The 23,964-nt window shown below is 43.0% G+C and overlaps 1 protein-coding gene across 1 annotated transcript in view; it reads right to left on the reverse strand.

The window, feature by feature from the left end:
* The window catches only part of LOC110529828 (visinin-like protein 1), a 64,508-nt gene that overhangs the window by 29,593 nt on the left and 10,951 nt on the right, over positions 1–23,964 (reverse strand). Inside the window, exon 2 of the mRNA XM_021612387.2 lies at positions 22,230–22,396. Coding sequence (XP_021468062.1) covers positions 22,230–22,391 — 162 coding nt within the window. The 5' untranslated portion in view covers positions 22,392–22,396. The remainder of the gene's footprint in view (positions 1–22,229; positions 22,397–23,964) is intronic.

Consider the following 23,964-nt stretch of genomic DNA (forward strand, 5'->3'; position numbering starts at 1 on the left):
TCTACCTAGGGGAAACTTCACCTCAGAGCATCATCTTGCCACTATACTGTCAGTCTGTTTATCAACCAGCAGAGGGAGTCAGTGAGAGAGGACGCAGAGGGAGCAGGGACATTGAAAATGACAGCCTCCCTCCCTCTGACTCAGCTTTTAGTGGCTGCCAGGTAAGCCCGGGGATAGCCCTAGACTCCCTTATCTTATTTAGGAGTGTTGATCTAGAATCAGGTCACCCCTGTCCATATCATCTTATTCAATATGATCTAAAAGGATAAACTGATCCTAGATCAGCACTCCTATTCTGAAATGATTTATTCATGCTGGCCCTGGGGTTGCCCCTAGTCTACTAGCCTAGACTAAATGTGCTCAGGTCACCATTGCTCCTCCATATTCTGTGACCCTGTTCGCGCTGCACTACTCACCACAGTCCAGTCCTCCTCCTACAGTATACCAGAGCATGGACTCAAAATAACAGCGCTGGGGATGTCTGTGCGTGTCTAAAGGCTAAACTGCTCGCTTAGTGAGGACTGCTTCCCCCGGACTCAGGACCCTTGCCTCGCAAACACCCCTGACCGACCTCCTGAAAAGCCTTCTTCAATTGCACAAGGTGTGACACTTCAGGCTGAGTGAGTTTCAGTTCCCCATCTGGTAGATGTATCTTTCAGTCATAATATAGACTTGACCTATAAGCCACAAATTATTCCGCTTCCCCCTGACATAATAATGTAGAATAGTGTTGCTGGTTTGGTGGGTTGTGCCGTGGCGGAGATCTTTGTGGGCTATACTCGGCCTTGTCTCAGGATGGTAAGTTGGTGGATATCCCTCTAGTGGTGTGGGGGCTGTGCTTTGGAAAAGTGGGTGGGGTTATATCCTGCCTGTTTGGCCCTGTCCGGGGGTATCATCGGACGGGGCCACAGTGTCTCCCGACCCCTCCTGTCTCAGCTGCCAGTATTTATGCTGCAGAAGTTTATGTGTCTGTTATATCTGGAGTATTTCTCCTGTCTTATCCGGTGTCCTGTGTGAATTTAAGTATGCTCTCTCTAATTCTCTCTCTCTTTCTCTTTCTTTCTTTTTTTCTTTCTCTCTCTCGGGGGACCTGAGCCCTAGGACCATGCCTCAGGACTACCTGGCATGGTGACTCCTTCTTGTACCCAGTCTACCTGGCCATGCTGCTGCTCCAGTTTCAACTGTTCTGTCTGCGGCCATGGACCCCTTACCTGTTCACTGTGATTACTATTATTTGATCATTAATGAACATTTGAACATCTTGGCCATGTTCTGTTATAATCTCCACCCGGCACAGTCAGAAGAGGACTGGCCACCCCTCATAGCCTGGTTCCTCTCTAGGTTTCTTCCTAGGTTTTGGCCTTTCTAGGGAGTTTTTCCTAGCCACTGTGCTTCTACACCTGCATTGCTTGCTGTTTGGGGTTTTAGGCTGGGTTTCTGTACAGCACTTTGATATATCAGACGATGTAAGAAGGGCAATATAAATACATTTGATTCGTTTTTTTTCTTTCTTTCTTCTACTTTTCCATACGAGAACATGAGAAACGATACTAGATTTTTAAAAATGTTTTAACTTTCGGTACTTCTGTCAAAAGTGTTTCACATCATATAGGGATTGAGAGGATCGAGTCTGTCTAATACTTTGTCTGAATCTCCTCAAAGGGGCAGTAGTAAGCTAGCCAATCTACTTGTGCTTGAGCATGCAGCTGAAACAGTGAAAGCAACTTTTGCGAAGCAAGCAAAAAGAGCGAGAGAAAATGCTGTGACAGCATGGCTTCTTCTTACGAAGGCATAATACTTCCATGCCCGCAGCTTGTTGGCAAAACTGGCTCCAGAAGGGAAATGTGGGAAAAGTTGCTCACATAGCAGATGAGGACCAAGCCCACTGAAACAGCTATGCAAAAGGGGTTACAAAGCAGTGCAGTGCAGACATAGAAAACAATTTCACACATGGCATTTGCGTTGTAATAATATTCGACTAGCAACTCAATTCAAATTGTTTCTGAGTGACAATGACGTGAACATATATTCAGCATGACATTCATGTAAGCATTATAATATGATTACAACGCAAAAAAGTCATGTGAAAGGCACTCCTAACTTAGCCATGACAGCAATATACTTACATTATTTCGCATTTGTCTGGGCTTGCTAGCAGTAGCCACTAGCCAGCCAGCAGCCCTGGGCGGAGTATTGCACCCTGGGAGTTGAAATGCACTCTGGGAATCGTATTATGCTATGTAAAATCCATCATAAGGTGTGTAGACTATTGCAATATACATGCAGGGTCCAGTTTATTAGGTACACCATCCGTTCACAAAAATGGATCACTCCTACAGACAGTGAGCCACATGGCCGTGGCTTGCTATATAAAGCAGGTAGACAGGCATCAAGGCATTCAGTTACTGTTCGATTGAACCTTAGAATGGGCAAAACGAGTGACCTAAGCGACTTTGAGCTTGGTATGATCATCGGTGCCAGGCACGTTGGTTCCACTATCTTAGAAACAGCCGGGCCTCCTGGGCTTTTCACACACAGCAGTGTCTAAAGTTTACGGAGAATGGTGCGACAAACAAAACACATCGAGTCCGTGGGCAAAAACAGCTTGTCGATGAGAAGTGGAAAGAGAATGGCAAGAATTGTGCAAGCTAACAAGCGGGCCAGTGGTGCGCAGAATTGCACTCGAAACGCACAACTCGAACAGGTCCTTGTCACGGATGGGCTATTGCAGCAGACGACCACACTGGGTTCGACTCCTATCAGCTAAACACAATGAATAAGCAGCTCCAGTGGGGATCCAATCACCAACACCGGAAAATTGAGGAGTGGAAAAACATTGCCTGGTCTGACGAATCCCAGTTGTGTCATGCTGATGGCAGAGGATTTGGCGTAAGCAGCATGAGTCGATGGTCCCATCCTGGGGCGATCCTGGTGTCTATGGTACATGCTGGTGGTGGTGGTGTAACGGTGTGGGGAATGTTTTCCTGGCCACGTTAGATCCTTTGACCTTGATTTTTTTTTTACCAAATGAGCAACCATGCCCCGAAGAATTCGGGCTTTTCTGGAGGCAAAAGAGGTCTAGATGGGTGTACCTAATAAACTGGCCAACGAGTGTAGAAGCTTCAGAAATGAGCTTCAACGTGTTGGTTATGTCGTTTTGGAACTCAACTATTAGTTGTGATTAATAATTAATCATAGGTCTAGGGAATGTCATTTGACCCAATATTATGGCCATAGATAAACAAATTAACCCTGACATGTATCAAATTAAATTTTGAAACAGTTTAGATGTAATTGTAATATGATTTTGTTTGCTGAGAGTCTCAGATAGGGTTTTGCATAAGGATAATTTAAGATATTCTTCTGTTATTTAATTTAGTGTTTTATTTTAGAAAGAAATTGAATATAGAATACATACTATTTGTTAATTTGGTTGTTCTACCAGTTATTTTTACATATTGTTCAATGTAAAAAAAAAAAAAAAAAGGTTATTCTGTGATTTTAGCTAATACGCTAAAAATGTTTATCGTCTCATCATTTTGGTATCGAGTATCGTTTTGGTATCAAGTATTGTGATACTAAACCTGGTATCGGTATCAAAGCCAAAATTCTAGTATCTTGACAACACTAATGTAGCATAACACTGAATTTTTGTCTCCTTACATAACACTGAACCATGTCTCCTTACATCTCCTACCATTGCTAAAAACAGACCATAGGGAGCACTAATTAAGAGAACATTCACTTTGTTATGTAGTGAATTAAAAAGAAAGAGTTCAGTTCACACCATCATCCTATTTAGTGTAGCATCTCTCTCTCTATCTCTCACACGTTCTCGCTTTCCCATCCTCTCAACCTCCCTCCCTCCCCTCGCTCTCTCTCTCTCTTTTTTTTCTCTCTCTCACCCACCCCCTTCTCTCCTTCTCTGCAGCCAGAGTCAGAGGAGCAGTGGACAGGCATGTTGCCCTTTCTCTAGTGATTGAATTAGATGGGCAGTTGGCCTGCGGGATAACAGGGCTTGGCTGGCACAACACAACCCCCCTCTACTCTGTTGCTCTGCTACAGTCCCAGTCCAGCACACACACACTAGAGCTGGGACGATAAGAGGAAAATGATCGACACAGACAATACCGATCAGTTATCGCAGGCATTTGGCTGATATCATTCATTGCGATAAGTAGCCTATACTAGAGAAAATAGAAGTTTGAAATGAAATAAGTTTGCTAATATGGGTGATTGTTAATGGGACAATTGATGGCTACAATCAAATAGTAGTTTAAGAAGAATTTAAAAAAAAAACTAACTGTGGTGCACATTAATGTTATAAAGGAATCATTCTATTTATCGTTATCGCATCAAGTTAGGCAAATTATCGCAATATGGATTTTTGTTTATATCGCCGAGCCCGAACATGCAAGCTACCCTCTCCACTACTGTTCCATCGCAAGCGCGCACACGCACACACACACACAGTCCCAGACACGGATAGACCTACAGTATATAAAAGCTTTTTAACACCTCCAAAGTGGCCGTAGCGGAACAAACTTTGGCAGGCAAAAGAAATGAATACTTTAATGATTTTCTAAAATGTTCATGGTCGGAAAAGTCATTGATGATTCCTAGATCGTTAAAGCATGTCGTTCTTAGATTCATTTCATTGATTTAAATGAAGTGCCAATGTTTGATCATGAACTCTCTGGCTTGATTTTTACTTGATTGTTACTCTCTATAACTGGGAGGGATGTATTATATATTGGGTCAATGAATGCAGCTAGTCACAATGCAGTCAGTCTAATAATAACACATTTCCTGCATTGGGGGATGAGTTTATGATTAACAACATGAACATAACCACAAGTTATTTTGCACAATTCAACAATGATAAGTTAATGCATTTTCTTAACGGCTCAAATCTAATAACGAGAATTATAAAGCCAAGTGAACCATGCAGTGAAGCAGTTGTATTGCTGCTCTTCTGTGAGAAAATGACATTGCTTAGAATTCTAGGGTGGGGCTCTATCCCTATGTAGTCTCTGGTAAATGTGATGTTTCTCACAACGCAGGTTCTCAGCCCCAGCCTAGCTCCAGCCCTGTCCCCAGCCCCTAGCTCCAGCCCCAGCTTTAGCTCCAGCCCTGTCCCTAGCTCCAGCTCTAGCCTCAGCCTTAGCTCCAGCCAGTTCCCCACCCCTAGCTCCAGCCAGTTCCGCAGCCCCTAGCTCCAGCCCCAGCCTTAGCTCCAGCCAGTTCCCCAGCCCCTAGCTCCAGCCCCAGCCTTAGCTCTAGCCAGTTCCCCAGCCCCTAGCTCCAGCCCCAGCCTTAGCTCCAGCCAGTTCCCCAGCCCCTAGCTCCAGCTCTAGCCTCAGCCTTAGCTCCAGCCAGTTCCCCAGCCCCTAGCTCCAGCCAGTTCCCCAGCCCCTAGCTCCAGCCCCAGCCTTAGCTCCAGCCAGTTCCCCAGCCCCTAGCTCCAGCCCCAGCCTTAGCTCTAGCCAGTTCCCCAGCCCCTAGCTCCAGGCCCAGCCTTAGCTCCAGCCAGTTCCCCAGCCCCTAGCTCCAGCTCTAGCCTCAGCCTTAGCTCCAGCCAGTTCCCCAGCCCCTAGCTCCAGCCAGTTCCCCAGCCCCTAGCTCCAGCCCCAGCTTTAGCTCCAGCCAGTTCCCCAACCCCTAGCTCCAGCCCCAGCCTTAGCTCCAGCCAGTTCCCCAGCCCCTAGCTCCAGCCCCAGCCTTAGCTCCAGCCAGTTCCCCAACCCCTGGCTCCAGCCCCAACTCCACTCTCATCCTCCATGTCCATTCCTGAGCCCCATCCCTAGACCCAGCACTCTCTCCCAACACAATCCTCCATCCCCAGCAGCAATAGATCACAGCCACTAGTGTTGGGATGGGGTGAACTGACTGGTTGGAGACATTAGGGTGACAGTAGAAGTAGACCAGGGGAGGATGAGCCAACCGTAGTTTAAGTGGTGTAAGGTAAGCCTGAACTGGACTTCATCCCAAAATTGCCAACTGTAATTTAGAGAGGGAATCTGAGATCTATATTTCAACTTTTGACTTAATGACATGTAGCCATTGATTCTTGAAGACTATAACTCTCCGTGTCTTCATTCCAGCACATGGGTTTCCTATTGATTAGGGAAGCAAGGCCAATTTATGTCATTTAGAAAAAAATGATAAAACCTTGTGTGGCTTTGACTTTCTGTCTTTACTCTGCAACGCTGCTGCAACAGCTATCATTTAACCAATAGATAGTTCAATTCAGTTAGGGAGCTCAGCTAAGCCACAGAGGTCAGGGAGGAAGTTCCCTTGCCAATAGGTTTAAATTAGGAATGATATACAGTATGTATCTAATCTGCTTTGCATTAGCTAATTAGGCATTAAAAGTCTAAACATGGATGTACCAATCCCATATTCCCCCTTTAAATTAAAGTTGGCAATTTTCTGTGGTCTACCCCTTCACCAAGACGCTTCCACTAGCTTCCATGGAAGCTTGTGTCCCACACAGACAAGCCAATATCAAGATACACTTCAATCTCATCTAATCACAACTGAAAGAAATATGTAACCTACCGATGTTACCTCTGCTGATGCTGCCTCTATATTTATGCAGCATCTCACGCAAACATTTCCACTGCTGTACGAAATACTGAGAAATGACTCCAGTTCAGACCAAACGAAGTGAACAATATACTACTGTTTTCAATTCTCCCTCTGTTGTGACAATGATGAAGCATGGCGTGTGAGCGCTACAGATGACAGCCGCTATTTTTAGACCACCATCGCTACAGACATACTGAGGCAGAGAGACAGGGAGAGAGATAGAGGGAGAGAGAGAGAGAGAGACTCCAGGTTTGTTGTGGGGACAAGTACGAAGAATGTATGCACTCACTACTGTATGTCGCTCTGGATAAGGGTGTCTGCTAAATGAGAAAATATATACAGCTCTTTCGGAAAGTATTCAGACCCCTTGACTTTTTCCACATTTTGTTACATTACAGCCTTATTCTAAAATGTATTTAATAGTTTTTTTGTCCCTCATCAATACCCCATTATAACCAAGCAAAAACAGGTATTGCAAAAATGATTACAAATAAAAAACTGAAATATCACATTTACGTAAGTATTCAGACCCTTTAATCAGTACTTTGCTGAAGCACCTTTGGCAGCGATTAAAGCCTTGAATCTTCTTCGGTATGATGCGACATGCTACACCTGTATTTGGGGAGTTTCTACCATTCTTCTCCGCAGATCCTCTCAGGCTCTGTCAGGTTGGATGGGGAGCGTCGCTGCACAGCTATTTTCAGGTCTCGCCAGAGATGTTAGATTGGGTTCAAGTCGGGCTCTGGCTGGGCCACTCAAGGACATTCAGACATTTGTCCCGAAGTAACTCCTGGCGTTGTTTTGGCTGTGTGCTTAAGGTTCTTGTCCTGTTGGAAGGTGAACCTTTGACCCAGTATGAAGTCCTGAGCGCTCTGGAGCAGGTTTTCATCAAGGATCTTTCTGTACTTTGCTCCGTTCAAATCCCCACAGCATGATGCTACCACCACCATGCTTCACCGTAGGGATGGTGCCAGGTTTCCTCCAGATGTGACGCTTGGCATTCAGGCCAAAGAGTTCAATCTTGGTTTCATCAGACCAGAGAATCTCTCATGGTCTAAGCGTCTTTAGGTGACTTTTGGCAAACTACAAGCGGGCTGTCGTGTGCCCTTTACTGAATAGTGGCTTCTGTCTGCCCACTCTACCATAAAGGACTGATTGGTGGAGTGTTGAGAGATGGTTGTCCTTCTGGAAGGTTCTCCCATCTCCACAGAGGAACTCTGCAGCTGGGTCAGAGTGACCATCGAGTTCTTGGGCACCTCCTTGACTAAGGCCCTTCTCCCCCAATTGCTCAGTTTGGCCGGGCGGGCCAGCACTAGGTAAAGTCTTGGTGGTTCCAAATTTCTTCCATTTAAGAATGATGGAGGCCACTGTGTTCTTGGGGACCTTCAATGCTGCAGACATTTTTTGATACCCTTCCCCAGATCTGTGCCTGGACACAATACTGTCTCCGAGCTCTACGGACAATTCCTTCAGCCTCATTGCTTGGTTTTGGCTCTGACATGCATTGTTAACTGCGGGACCTTATATAGACATGTGTGTGCCTTTCCAAATCATGTTCAATCAATTGTATTTACCACAGATGGACTCCAATCAAGTTGTAGAAATCTCAAGGATGATCAATGGAAACAGGATGCACCTGAGCTCAATTACAAGTCGCATAGCAAAGGGGTCTGATTACTTATGTAAATAAGGTATTTCAGTTTTTTAATTTGGGTAAATTAGCTTGCATTTCTAAAAACCTGTTTTCGCTTTGTCATTATGGGGTATTGTGTGTAGATTGATGAGGAAATAAAACTATTGAATCAATTTTAGAGTAAGGCTATAACATAATAAAATGTGGAATAAGGGAAGGGGCGTGAATACTTTCTGAATGCACTGTATATTCTGGGCTATAACGGGGTAAGACACTTATATTATACTAAGCTCATTAGGTACTATGTTATATTCTTCAAGAATCAATGGGTATACATCATTAATTGAATATCAATAAATATTTCAGATTGCACTTCTAAGTGTCTACGCTCCATTCTTTTCTTCATTTTACTCATTTAGCAGACACTCGTATCTAGATCGACTTACAACTAGGTCATTCGTTTGAACCCTTTGTATGTTTTTCATGTTTTGAACAGGTATTTTGATTAATTTCATCCAGAGCCACTTGTTATGAAAGTTGTCATTCATTCAAAGTGTTCTGTTTCTGTGGTACTCAGAGGTTGAGAGATGGATCATTGAGCTAATCTGATATACCGGTAGGACCTACTGTGAGATGGCCACCGATATGGGCGTAATAGGCGATATGGGCGTAATAGGCGATATGGGCGTAATAGGCGATATGGGCGTAATAGGCGATATGGGCGTAATAGGCGATATGGGCGTAATAGGCAATATGGGCGTAATAGGCGATATGGGCGTAATAGGCGATATGGGCGTAATAGGCGATATGGGTGTAATAGGCGATATGGGCGTAATAGGCGATATGGGCGTAATAGGTGATATGGGCGTAATAGGCGATATGGGCTCCGGTGCCATCAGACGTTTGTTTATCTCTAACTTTGTATCTGAAAGGTGAGACTAAACTTGGTATGAAGACATTGACTGGAATGTATTTATATTTTTCAATTATTTTTTGGTTATAGTGTCTGACACGCCCCCCAGGGGCCAAATCTGGGGTGGGTCCATATCTATATATTTTCAGTGTACATACAACTAACTACCTTTGTGCTTTTATCACAATGTTTACTATTATGTCCACATTTTTCAACTTATTCGTAAACCACTAGTATACAAAGGAGAGATTATTTTATTTTATCCATATTAACACAGAACCCTTGGGGTCAAAATTGACCCCTGTTGGGGCTTTTATGGTTAAGATATCTAAGTGAGAACCACATATCACAGTCTTAGTAAGTACATTTTCCCTCAGTGGTAGTAGGAAAAGACAAGTGCAGGTCATTTTTTGGGGACCGTGTTTTTTTTTTTAAAGATACTGTACTCTTTGAAGAGGTATGGTTTCAGAAGATTTTCGGAAGATGGGAAGGGACTTCTCTGTCCTGACGTTAGGGGGAAGCTTTTTCCGCCATTGAGTTGCCGGGACAGAGAAGAGCTTTGATTGGGCTGAGCGAGAGCTGCTTGTCATATTGATTGCTGCTGCCATCGTCTCTCTCTGTCACTGATCATATGACTCTTTCCATTTGTGGAAATGAAAGCACCGACAACGTCATTCATTCTAAACTTGTGACAGTAATATTCCGACTGTCTGGGAGGGAGGGGGGGGTCCCACACACACACACACACACACACACACACACGCCCTCTGCATCAAACACCCTACAGCAATGGAAGTGAGAAGCGCCAAACCAGAACCTATCTATCCATCCCATCAATCCAGGTCAGCTTACTGTTCTGTCTCCTGGTGTGGTGCAGTGTGAGGGCCGGGTTGGGTTTCCATCAGCGTGTGTGTGTGCGTGTCCGTGTGTGTGTGCGTGTGTGTGTGTGTGCGTGTTAGGCTGAGTTGTATTGGGTTTCGATCAGCATGATTCCCTGCTGTGTAGAGAGACCAAGGTCCTGCAGACTACTGCATGGTGCTCTGTGGGGTGGCAGATGATGTCAATGCAAGCCTTTCATTAGAAACCAAGGCCGGTTGCCAATGCACATTGCCATTTATCTCTTTTCAGTTACAGTATTGTGATGTACTGCACTGTGTATTGTATGCTAGTAATGGACCGAGTTTCAGATGTACTCATGTGTAAACTTTTTACACCGAAAAGATTGACAGTGTTGACCAAATCCTCATCTTCCTCTTCCTTCGTCCTCCAACCCCCTCCACCTACTCCTCATCTTCCTCCTCCCCAGCAGCATACCACCATGCACCCCACTGCTGGCTTGCCTCTGAAGCTAAGCAGGGTTGGTTCTGGTTGGTCCTTGGATAGGAGACCAGATGCTGCTGGAAGTGGTGTTGGAGTGTCAGTAGGAGGCACTCTTTCCTCTGGTCTGAAAAAATTATAACATCCCAGTGCACCAGGGCAATGATTGGGGACATTGCCCTGTGTAGGGTTCTGTCTTTCGGATGGGACGTTAAACGGGTGTCCTTACTCTCTGTGGTCACTAAAGATCCCATGGCACTTATTATAAGAGTAGCGGTGCTAAACCCGGTGTCCTGGCTATCTTCCCAATCTGGCCCTCGTACCATCATGGCCACCTAATTCTCCCAAGGTTCAAATTGGCTCATTCATCTCCCTGTAACTATTCCCCAGGTTGTTGCTGTAAATGAGAATATGTTCTCAGTCAGCTTACCTGGTAAAATAAGGGTAAAATGAAAAATCCTCATCATTAGAATACAGCACCAAGTGCACATTTGCTCCCCCCTTCTCCCCCAGTGCATATGCTCCCCTTAGGCTAATTACAGTGTGAAGGCTGTATTCAGCAGGATCCATACATTAACTTCATTACTCTGCTGTTCATCACTGATGACTCGGCAACATCTACATCATCACAACAAGACCAAACACACACTGGCAACCCAGTCACTTACCTGACACCACTGCCATTACCCCGGAACCTAGATAGAGTACCGCAGTATGAGTCAAAATACCCATAAAACCTAGTGGTCAAACAAGGAAATGGTTCCAATCGTATTTTTAGAAACACTTAAAATAAGGGCTGTGTTTCATGTAGGCTTACCCTGGTGTGATGTTTTGATAACCGTGTAAATCTCTCTTGGACAAGGTGACTTTTATCTATTTATTTAGCTAAAATGCTAAAATTGTGCACAACATGACTTGAACATATCTAGCTACAACCAGGCCTGCCCTGAGAATAGTCTTGGTTTCCACTAATGCAATTCTTCATGCAGAGTGGGGGACAGAGAGACTAGCAACTAATGGAGGAAGTTATTTCTGATTTCTGCACGTAAAAATTAGCACGGGAAAGGAGTGGTTTTTATCAGGATCGGACAGAATCATTCCGGGGTTTATAAAACTACGGAATACGGAAAGGACAAGACGGGACAGGAATGAATTTTCACTCCTTGGTCAACCTCGGGTCAACAACGTGGTAAGAAAATGCATGACATATTCTGCTATTCTTTCAGGCGTGCAATGATGTCAGAGGGGGAAAAAACGGTGTTTGTTGTTTGCAGTAACTTTTTAGCTATTGTAATATCGCAAACAAATGCAAGCTTCACGAATAAGGATTCCATCTTTAACATGTGATGACAATGCAACATAACAGAATAACAGGGATGACATTTACTGTCTCGTGTGGCCAGAAACAACTGTCTGAAAGCCACGCTCGGACTAAACCACGCCTGCAGTTTTCTGATCTGATCCTCTCGGTCATATCTTAATAACCCAACATCAATAACTCAGCATCAACAACCCTACCTGACTCTTTTTTAAATCAAATCAAATTTGATTTGTCACATACACATGGTTAGCAGATGTTAATGCGAGTGTAGCGAAATGCTTGTGCTTCTAGTTCCGACAATGCAGTAATAACCAAAGAGTAATCTAACTTAACAATTCCACAACTACTACCTTATACACACACGTGTAAAGGGATAAAGAATATGTACATAAAGATATATGAATGCGGGATGGTACAGAGCGGCATAGGCAAAATGCAGTAGATGGTATCGAGTACAGTATATACATATGAGATGAGTAAAATAGGGTATGTATGCATAAAAGTGTCATTGTTTAAAGTGGCTAGTGATACATGTATTACATAAGGATGGCAAGATGCAGTAGATGGTATCGAGTACAGTATATACATATGAAATGCGTAATGTAGGGTATGTAAACATTATATTAAGTGGCATTGTTTAAAGTGACTAGTGATACATTTTTGTACATCCATTTTCCATTATTAAAGTGGCTGGAGTTGAGTCAGTATGTTGGCAGCAGCCACTCAATGTTAGTGGTGGCTGTTTAACAGTCTGATGGCCTTGAGATAGAAGCTGTTTTTCAGTCTCTAGGTACCTGCTTTGATGCACCTGTACTAACTTTGCCTTCTGGGTGATAGTGGGGTGAACAGGCAGTGGCTCAGGTGGTTGTTGTCCTTGATGATCTAAGAAAACAACCCAACTAAGTGACCCAATGCCTGCAACCCAGCAGTTGGGTCATCCAAACAACCCAGCATTTGAGAGTGTAGGCTAGGTTGAAGCTACTGTAGTTAGCTAGCGACCTAAGCCAACAACTACTAATTATCATCATAAACAAATGTCATTAGCATCACAAAAACTTTTCAGAATTAAAACAGGAGGCTACAGTAATATAAGATTCTGTAGTTGGCTTGACAGCCAATATTGTATTATTCAACTTTGCTATTAAAATACTGTGCATCCGGAAAATATTCAGACCCCTTCTCTTTTTCCACATTTTGTTACGTTACAGCCTATTTCTAAAATGGATTAAAAAAAAAAAAAATCCTCATCAATGTACACACAATACCTTATCATGCCATTTTTTTTAGACATTTTTGCAAATGTATAAAGTAAATAAAATAAAAACAGAAATACCTTATTTACATAAGTATTCAGACCTTTTGCTATAAGGCTCGAAATTGAGCTCAGGTGCATCCTGTTTCCATTGATCATTCTTGAAATGTTTCTAAAACTTGATTGGAGTCCACCTGTGGTAAATTCAATTAATTGGACATGATTTGGGAAGGCACACACCTGTCTATATAAGGTCCCACAGTTGACAGTGCATGTCAGAACAAAAACCAAGCCATGGGTTCAAAGGAATTATCTTGTGTCAACTCACAGATCTGGGGAAGGGTACCAAAAAATGTAGTTACCATTGAACATTCTCAAGAACACAGTGGCCTCCATCATTCTTCTTTTTACCCCCTTTTCTCCCCAATTTCATGGTATCCAATTGTTAGTAGTTACTATCTTGTCTCATCACTACAACTCCTGTATGGGCTCGGGAGAGACGACACTAGGCCTCCCTAACCCGGACGACACTAGGCCAATTGTGCGTCAACCCACGGACCTCCCGGCCACAGCCGGCTGCGACAGAGCGCGAACCCAGAGTCTCTGGTTGCTAGCTAGGGCTGCGATGCAATTCCCGAGACCACTGCGCCACCCGGGAGGCCCCTCTCCATCATTCTTAAATAGAAAAAGTTTGGAAAAACAAAGACTTTTCCTAGAGCTGGCCGCCCGGCCAAACTGAGCAATCGGGGGAGAAGGGCCTTGGTCAGGGAGTTGACCAAGAACCCAATGTTCAATCTGACAGAGCTCCAGAGTTCCTTGGGATAATCTTCCAGAAGGACAATCATCTCTGCAGTACTCCACCAATAAGGCCTTTATGGTAGAGTGGCCAGATGGAACCCACTCCTCAGTAATGTGGGCACATGACAGCCCGCTTGGAGTTTCACCTAAAGACTCTTTGGCCTGAATGCCAAGCATCACGTCTGGAGGAAACCTGGCACCATCCCTACGGTGAAGCATGGTGGTGGCAGCATCATGCTGTGGTGAAGTATATCAGAGGCAGGGATTGGGAGACTTGAAGGATTGAGGGAAAGATGAACAAAGGAAAGTACAGAGAGATCCTTGAAGGTTCACCTTCCAACAGGACACCGCCAAGACAACACAGAAATGGCTTCGGGACAAGTCTTTTGAATGTCCTTGAGTGGGCCAGCCAGAGCCCGGACTTGAATCTTATCGAATATCTCAGGAGAGACCTGAAAATAGCTGTGCAGCGACGCTCCACATCAACCTGACAGAGCTTGAGAGGATCTGCAGAGAAGAATGGGAGAAACTCCCCAAATACAAGTGTGCCGAGCTTGTAGCATCATACCCAAGAAGATTTGAGGCTGTACTCGCTGCCAAAGGTGCTTCAACAAAGTACTGAGTAAAGGGTCTGAATACTTATGTAAATGTGATATATGTAAAAAAATAATAATAATAAGAAAAAAGGAATAATTTCTTAAAAATCTAAAAACCTGTTTTTGTTTTGTCATTATGGGGTATTGTGTGTAGATTGATGAGGGAAAAAACAATTACATCAATTTTAGAATAAGGATGTAACGTAACAAAATGTGGAAAAAGCCACTAGCTTAAGTTGAAAACAAACATGCTAGCAGTTCATTGGGTTGGCTCCCCCCCTTGGGTTGTGCCGTGGTGGAGAACTTTGTCGGCTATACTCGACCTTGTCTCAGGATCGTAAGTTGGTGGTTGAAGATATCCCTCTAGTGGTGTGGGGGCTGTGCTTTGGCAAAGTGGGTGAGGTTATATCCTTCCTGTTTGGCCATGTCCGGGGGTATCATCGGATGGGGCCACAGTGTCTCCTAACCCCTCCTGTCTCAGCCTCCAGTATTTATGCTGCAGTAGTTTATGTGTCGGGGGGCTAGGGTCAGTTTGTTATATCTGGAGTACTTCTCCTGTCCTATCCTGTGTCCTGTGTGAATTTAAGTATGCTCTCTCTGATTATCTCTTTCTCTATTTCTTTCTCTCTCTCTGAGGACCTGAGCCCTAGTACCATGCCTCAGGACTACCTGACATGATGACTCCTTGCTGTCCCCAGTCCACCTGGCCATGCTGCTCCAGTTTCAACTGTTCTGCCTGTGATTATTATTATTTGACCATGCTGGTCATTTATGAACATTTGAACATCTTGGCCATGTTCTGTTATAATCTCCACCTGGCACAGCCAGAAGAGGACTGGTCACCCCACATAGCCTGGTTCCTCTCTAGATTTCTTCCTAGGTTTTGGCCTTTCTAGGGAGTTTTTCCTAGCCACCGTGCTTCTACACCTGCATTGCTTGCTGTTTGGGGTTTTAGGCTGAGTTTCTGTATAGCACTTTGAGATATCAGCAATGTACGAAGGGCTATATAAATACATTTGATTTGATTTGATTCATTGTACTCACAATGACGCATCTCAATCTTTACAGCCGATCGATTTCTGAGTTCGGTCTGGAAAACTATTACTGGAAATCATTGGTACGCAGCTGCGCATGCAAACAGGGACAACAGAGAGGATCAAAATAGAATCTACCACCACAGAGGCAAAAAAAAACAACACCAAAGCTATGCCTTCAGCATGCACTGATATTTTGATTCTGATATTTTGCTCACCCAAAAAAAAAGGTTTACTTGATTCCTACAAAAGGATTGCCACTACAAATACAGTTGAAATGAAAAAGGAGTGATTTGAAAAGAAAGATTGAATGTAGTTTTAACTTAGCCTATTTGAGCACACTGGGACTCCAGAGAGTTGACAATGGAAGTCGAGATACTTCAGTATTTAGCACTGTGACAGAAATGGCATCTGGACAGTTGTCTCAGGTGGATGGTTTGTGAACCATTCAAAAGCATTATGTCATGGCCGACTGCCCCTATCCCCCGTTCTCTCACCACTCCTCCCCCCCTTCTCACGATCACTGAACATACACTCCCCTACGTATTTAGTTGAACGGTGATGCTGAAATGTGTACAATTGGCTCTATACTTCAGCATTTCATGAGGCGACAGTAGAGAATGTCACCTTTTATTTTAGGTTATTTTCATACCTATAGTGTGGTCCAAAATTATTGGATCCCTTGATGAAGATGAGCAAAAAAGACTGTATGAAATAAATAACACAAATACTGTGGTACATTGTCTGCTCAAAATGTTTATTTTTTTACAATTATATTATGTTATACTATTACAATTGCTCAGAGAAAGAGATGTCGTTTAACAAGTTCATTTAATTATTTATTATTGGATCCCCTGTTATCAATACACCAGCACCCTCCCCTTGTGAGGATAACGACACTGAGCCTTTTTCTAAAATGTTTTATGAGATCATATAACACGTGGGAGGGATCTTATATCGTTCCCACTGGGCACAGACAGAATTCAACGTCTATTCCACGTTGATTCAACCAGTCTGTGCCCAGTGAGCTATCGCATATAAAATATTTCCTGATCCTTGATATCCTTTGTCTGTGCTTATGGACGGCCCTCTTCAATTCAAACCACTGGTTTTCAATGGGGTTCACGTCCGGAGACTGAGATGGCCATTGCAATATGTTGATTTTGAGGTCAATTAACCATTTCTTTGAGGATTTTGATGTGTGATCGGGGCTATTGTCTTGTTGGAAGATTCACTTGCAGCCAAGTTTTAGACCCCTGGCAGAGGCAAGCAGATTTTTGACTAAAATGGCCTTATGCTGTTCATGAAGCTGTTGACCTTAACAAGGGCTTCAGGGCCAATGGAAGAAAAATTGCCAAATAACATCAAAGAACCAGCACCATATTTTACAGTAGGGATGAGATATTTTCTGCATATGCATTGTTCCGTCGAAGGCCAAACCCACCGCTGTTGTGAGTGGCCAAAGACCGCTATTTTCGTATCATATGATAATAATTATGCATAATCATGAAGAAATTGTGAATAATGATGAGTGATAAAGTTACAGACGAACAAAGATCGTACCCTCCAAAAAATGCTAACCTCCCTTGTTATTGGTAATGGTGAAAGGTTAGAATGTTTTGGGGGCATGATCTTTGTGCATCTGTAACATTCATGTGGAAGTGTTCAAAAAACATATTATATTATTTTTATTTTATTTTACCTTTATTTAACTAGGCAAGTCAGTTAAGAACAAATTCTTATTTTCAATGACGGCCTAGGAACAGTGGGTTAACTGCCTGTTCAGGGGCAGAACAACAGATTTGTAGCTTGTCAGCTCGGGGGTTTGAACTTGCAACCTTCCGGTTACTAGTCCAACGCTCTAACCGCTAGGCTAACCGCTAGGCTACCCACCCCTAAAAGTGACTCCAAAATGACACAATACATTATTTACCATTCATTTCTATTGGGCACAACATAATCAAAACACAACCAAAACGAAAAACAAATGCATCCAACAAGTTTGTTGCGTCACAAGCTAGATGTAGTCATTGTGTGCTAGGAATATGGGACCAAATTATAAACTTTTTATAAACTGACATTTCCTCAGCAATACCAAGCCATGAGGTTGAAGCGATTGTCTGTAGACCTCAGAGACAGGGTTGTGTTGAGGCACAGATCTGGGGCAGGGCGCTAAAACATTTCTGCAGTGTTGAAGAACACAGTGGCTTCCATCATTCTTAAATGGAAGAAGTTTGGAACCACCTAGATTCTTCCTAGAGCTGGTTGGCCAGCCAAACTGTCAAACAAACTCGGGAGAGAAAGGCCTTGGTCAGAGAGGTGACCAAGAACCCTATGGTCACTCTGACAGAGCTCCAGAGTTCCTCTGTGGAGATGGGAGAACCTTCAAGAAGGACAATCATCCCTGCAGCACTCCATCAATCAGGCCTTTAAGGTATAGTGGACAGACGGAAGCCACTCCTCAGTAAAAGGCACATGACAGCCTGCTATGAGTTTGCCAAAAGGCACCTAAAGACTCCCAGACCATGGGAACAAGATTTGCTGGTCTAATGAAACCATGATTTAACTCTTTGGCCTGAATTCCAAGCGTCACATCTGGAGGAAACCTGGCACCATCCCTACGGTGAAGCATGGTCGTGGCAATATCATGCTGTGGGGATGTTTTTCAGAAGCAGGGACTGGGAGACTAGTCAGGATCAAGGAAAAAATGAACGGAGTAAAGTACAAAGAGATCCTTGATGCAAACCTGCTCCAGAGTGCTCAGGACCTCCGACTGGGGAGACCCTAAGCACACAGCCAAGAAAACACAGGAGTGGCTTCGAGACAAGTCTCTGAATGTCCTTGAGGGGCCCAGCCCGGACTTGAACCCAATCAAACATCTCTGGAGAAACCTGAAAATAGCTGTGCAGCAACGCTCCCCATCCAACCTGACAGAGCCTGAGAGGATCTGCAGAAAAGAATGGGAGAAACTCCCCAAATACAGATGTGCAAAACTTGTAGCGTCATACCCAAGAGGACACGAGACTGTAATCGCTGCCAGAGGTGCTTCAACAAAGTACTGAGTAAATGGTCTGAATACTTGTGTAAATGTTTTATTTCAGTTTTTTAATTTTTTCTAAATTAGCAAACATTTGTAGAAAACAGTTTTTGCTTTGTCATTATGGGGTATTGGGTGTAGATTGATGAAGGGAAAAACTATGTAATTAATTTTAGAAAAAGGCTGTAACCAAACAAAATATGGAGAAAGTCTAGGGGTCTGTGTCACGGCTCTCGTCGTAATGATGACCGGACCAAAGCGCAGCGTGGTACGTGTTCATGATTAAATTTGATCACAAAACACTCTAACAAAATAAGGAAAACCAAAACAGTTCTGGAAGGTGCATAAACTATACAGAAAACAACTACCCACAAAACACAGGTGGGAAAAGGCTGCCTAAGTATGATTCCCAATCAGAGACAACGATAGACAGCTGTCCCTGATTGAGAACCATACCCGGCCAAAACATAGAAATAAAGAAACTAGAATGCCCACCCTAGTCACACCCTGGCCTAAGCAAAATAGAGATTAAAAGCCTCTGTCACGCCCTGGCCATAGAGTCTGAATACTTTCTGAAAGCACTGTATGTACGCAAAAGGTGACATTGTACTTTCTCCTCATATAAAACATTCTATCTAAAATCCAAAATGGAAGAGTGTAGAGCAAAATTAAATGTTTTTGCTTATCTGTCCAAATAAATACGTAAGGGGAGGGTATGTAAGTCGCATGGAACACACACACACACACACACACGTGAGCGCTCCCACGCATTTGCACAAACACACCGTTCCTTTTCACAGGAACAATCTGTCCAGCTAACGTGACATCATCCATTTAATCACTATCTGAGCTTTTGGATTGAAATAAAACCTTAACATTGATATCCTGTTGCCTGGGAACAAAATAGAATGCCACAATAAAAGGTGAACATGTCAGCAGCCATCAGCCTTTAGAACCTCTGTGGAATGCCACTCTGTAGTATGTATGGTACATAATGTTCACCCACAGTGCACTCAATGTATTGATTGTGTATTACAGTAAAAATGTTCTCCAAAGTGTCGGAGTACAAAACCCTCTCAGCCAGGCACACAGAACCCCAATTGGGGCTAAGAGGGTGTACATGTAGGCCGCCTGCATGTACAGTCGAAGTCGGAGGTTTATATCCACTTAGGTTGGAGTCACTAAAACTCGTTTTTCAACCACTCCACACATTTCTTGTTAACAAACTATAGTTTTGTCAAGTCGGTTAGGACATCTACTTTATGCATGGCACAAGTAATCTTTCCAACAATTGTTTACAGACAGATTATTTCACATATAATTCACTGTATCACAATTCCAGTGGGTCAGAAGTTTACATACACTAAGTTGACTGTGCCTTTAAACAGCTTGGAAAATTCCAGAAAATGTTGTCATGGCTTTAGAAGCTTCTGATAGGCTAATTGACATCATTTGAGTCAAATGTAGGCGTACCTGTGGATGTATTTCAAGGCCTACCTTCAAACTCAGTGCCTCTGCTTGACATCATGGGAAAATCAAAAGACATCAGCCAAGACCTCAGAAAAAAATGTGTTCTGTCTCCTAGAGATTGATGTAATTTGGTGCGGAAAGTGCAATTCAATCCCAGAACAACAGCAAATGACCTTGTGAAGATGCTGGAGGAAACAGGTATAAAAGTATCTATATTCACAGTAATACGAGTCCTATATCGTCATAACCTGAAAGGCCGCTCAGCAAGGAAGAAGCCACTGCTCAAAAACCGTCATAAAAAAGCCAGACTACGGTTTGCAACTGCACATTTGGACCAAGATTGTACTTTTTGGAGAAATATCCTCTGTTCTGATGAAACAAAAATGTAACTTTTTGGCCATAATGACCAGTGTTATGTTTGGGGGAGGCTTGCAAGCCAAAGAACACCATCCCAACCGTGAAGCACGGGGGTGGCAGCATCATGTTGTGGGGGTGCTTTGCTGCAGTAGGGACTGGTGCACTTCACAAAACAGATGGCATCACGAGGAAGGACAATTATGTAGCTATATTGAAGCAACATCTCAAGACATCAGTCAGGAAGTTAAAGCTTGGTTGGAAATGGGTCTTCCAAATGGACAATGACCCCAATCACACTTCCAAAGTTGTGGCAAAATGGCTTAAGGACAACAAAGTCAAGGTATTGGAGTGGCCATCACAAAGCCCTGACCTCAATCCTATAGAAAATTGGTGGGCAGAACTGAAAAAGCGTGTGCGAGCAAGGAGGCCTACAAACCCGACTCAGTTACACCAGCTCTGTCAGGAGGAATGGGCCAAAATTCACCAAACTTATTGTGGGAAACTTGTGGAAGGCTACCCGAAAAGTTAAACAATTTAAAGGCAATGCTACCAAATACTAATTGAGTGTATGTAAACTTCTGACCCACTGGGAATGTGATGAAAGAAATAAAAGCTGAAATAAATAATTCTCTCTATTACTATTCTGATATTTCACATTCTTAAAATAAAGTGGTGATCCTAACTGACCTAAGACAGGGAATTTGTTCTAAGATTAAATGTCAGGAATTGTGAAAAAACTGAGTTTAAATGTATTTGGCTAAGGTGTATGTAAACTTCCGACTTCAACTGTATATTTTGATCTGTGTTTATGCATAGTAGCGTGTTCTAAAGCCTCAGCTAAAGCAGACTAGGCGTGCATCCCTATTCCCTTTATAGTGCACTACTTTAGACCTGGACCCATAGGTCTCTGGTTAAAAGTAGTGCACTATCTAGGGAATTGGGTGCCATTTCGGAAACAATTTTGAGCAGCGTTGGTATTTTGAGCCATGCCATTAGAACTCTGTAACATGGCTAATGTAATGGTCTTTCATTACGGGGCATTTCCTGAGAGGACTGACCAGGTTAATGATGTAAGTGACTATATATCCACTAATCAGAAATCTACCCTCCAGTTCACATGACACTGTACACATGGTCAATATTCATACAGCATAGGATACAAAGTGGTCTAAGGGAATAAGACCTTAATGTTCTTATTTCGATTCATTAAATAGAAGATTAGAAAGATTGAACGTAGTTTTAATGAAATGTTAGCTATCTAATGTACTTAGAATTAAAACATTTATAATTCATGGGTTCTAATTGAATTGATTTCCTTTTTTGAAGACTTTTCCCCGAGTAATAATATTTAAGGAGATTTTGATCAGTGCTCATTTTCCTGCCCAGATACAAGAGGGAACGAATAACAGATACAGCTGAGGGAACGAATAGGAGAGGAGTATGATATCGCGTACTGTAATGTTCTCGTTACTCATTACAGTACTTTCAGTGAGCTTGCCATAGTATCATGTTGGTTCGATTGCTCTGCCACTGCGATGACATACACTTCTGTTATCCTCACAAACCACCAAAACCTTTGCATTTCTGCTAGTTCTCAAAATGTCTGTAGAGTATTGAGTTATATGGTTTTAGAAAATGTGGACTTGTGGGGAAATTGAAACCATGTAGCACTGTGCTTCTCTTCTCCACTCCTCTACTCAACTATATAGAGACATAGCTGATAAAAATGTTTGTGTCTATGCAGATGTTGGCAAAGTGACAGTGATAGGTTGCGTCCCAAAATGGCACCCTTGTTCCCTATATAGTGCACTACCTTTGACCAGAGCCTGATGGGATCTTGTGAAAAATTGTACACTTTATAGGTAATAGGGTGCAGTCAGATGAGGGCAGTGACAGTGTTCTGTAGCTACCTTCACATAGAGTTGTTGGAACTCGTCTAGATTGAGTCGTCCACTGGGGCAGTCTTTCAGGAAGCCTTTGTACCACTGTTTCAGCTCGTGCTCATTAAATTCCGTGCTCTTCACCAGATCCTCCATCACCTCCGGGGTCAGCTTGCTGTTTTTCGCTCCCATTTTGTCTGGAAAAAAATGTCAGAATAATTATTTTCGAATGTCAGCGGGGGGAAAAGGTATGGGACGGTCACTGTGTTCTTTTCGAATGCCTGGATGGAAAGAAAGATGCTGAACTATTTTTGGAAAGTCTGCAAAGAATGAATTCCAAATATTTTTCTTTACATTGCTTTTCTCCCAGACCAGGTTAAATACCTGGGACAGTCTGGACAAACAATGCCAGAAATCAGCAGAGTCATCAATCAGGCCTGCTTTGAACGAGGGAGAATACTCTAGAGCGGCAAATTTTATTTTACACACCTACTCCACCTCTGTGGCTAGAAATGGCTGTAATGTGTCCACGACACCTGTAAAACTAAAATATCACCCTAATACATTATGTGATATTTAGGGTTGAACACTATGTGTGGATTTATATACTGTGTCTATATTTAGCTGCACCAGGGACAATAAAACACAGATGATCAATGGACCAAAGCATATTCTTGGATAGCTTCAATGATTGTCTTATTTTTAACCCAACAGGTTTGATACATTGGTAGAGTTTAGGCCTGCATACACTAGGGAGTAGCCTACCTACTAGTAGCTGGCTACTACATCAAAGCATACTGTATAATGCAAACAACAATGCAATCCATCACTTCTGCTCTGCCTAAGTACCTAAAATCACTCAAGAACACACATGCACCAGGTCAGACCACTGGAGATTGGAGCAAATGAGTCTGTATCCAACAGCAATCCCTTGAGATTATTAGGCTGAGTGGACCTGAGTCGCTCGTTTTAATGTGATGCCACAACTGTGACTTGATTCATATTTTTGTTGTGCCTAATTTCCCCATCGGCCCACGATGCTTAGCCTTAGCCCTATCTCCACAGCCTGCAGCTGTTTTCACCAAAGTCCCTGTATCAGCCCAGCTCACACTGCTTCACACACACACTTACGTACGTACGCACGCACACACACACACACACACACACATACACACGCACACAGCGCATCACACTGATTCTAATTCAGCCAGATGAGTTAATTAAGCACCATGTACTTAGCATAATTAACAAATACATTTTAAAGTAAAACATCCGTGTCTCAGCATCAGGGTTGGGCTCAATTTGAATTGAAGGCAATCACTTCAGGGAGTAATTTGAATGAAAAATTCTGAAATCTTTAACTTTTGAAATAAATAGCTTTTCAGTTTATAGAGAAGTCATTGTAAATGAAAATAAATGTCTTTTTTTTTCCGATTATTGAAGTGTAATCTTAGTTTACTTCCTGAATTGACTGCCTTCAAATTGAACATAAGCCCAACCCTGCTCGGCGTCACTGTTAGCGTGGTAGTGCCCAGATGTAATGGTTGTGTAATTCTTAGCGAGCAAGATTAATGTAAAATGGGGAAAGTACTCAATGTCGCAATTGCATAAAACAATGAGACATTATAGGATACCATCGGATAGGCCATATCAGTTAATGAATTTCCTCCTGTAGCAAACAAAGAGCAGCACTTTAAAGGATCAATTCTATTATTTCTGATTGAATTACCACAGATATGACAAAGAGTATTCTCTAGAAGATAAC

This window comes from Oncorhynchus mykiss, chromosome 8 (genome assembly GCF_013265735.2).
Source record: "Oncorhynchus mykiss isolate Arlee chromosome 8, USDA_OmykA_1.1, whole genome shotgun sequence".
NCBI classification, from domain to species: Eukaryota; Metazoa; Chordata; class Actinopteri; order Salmoniformes; family Salmonidae; genus Oncorhynchus; species Oncorhynchus mykiss.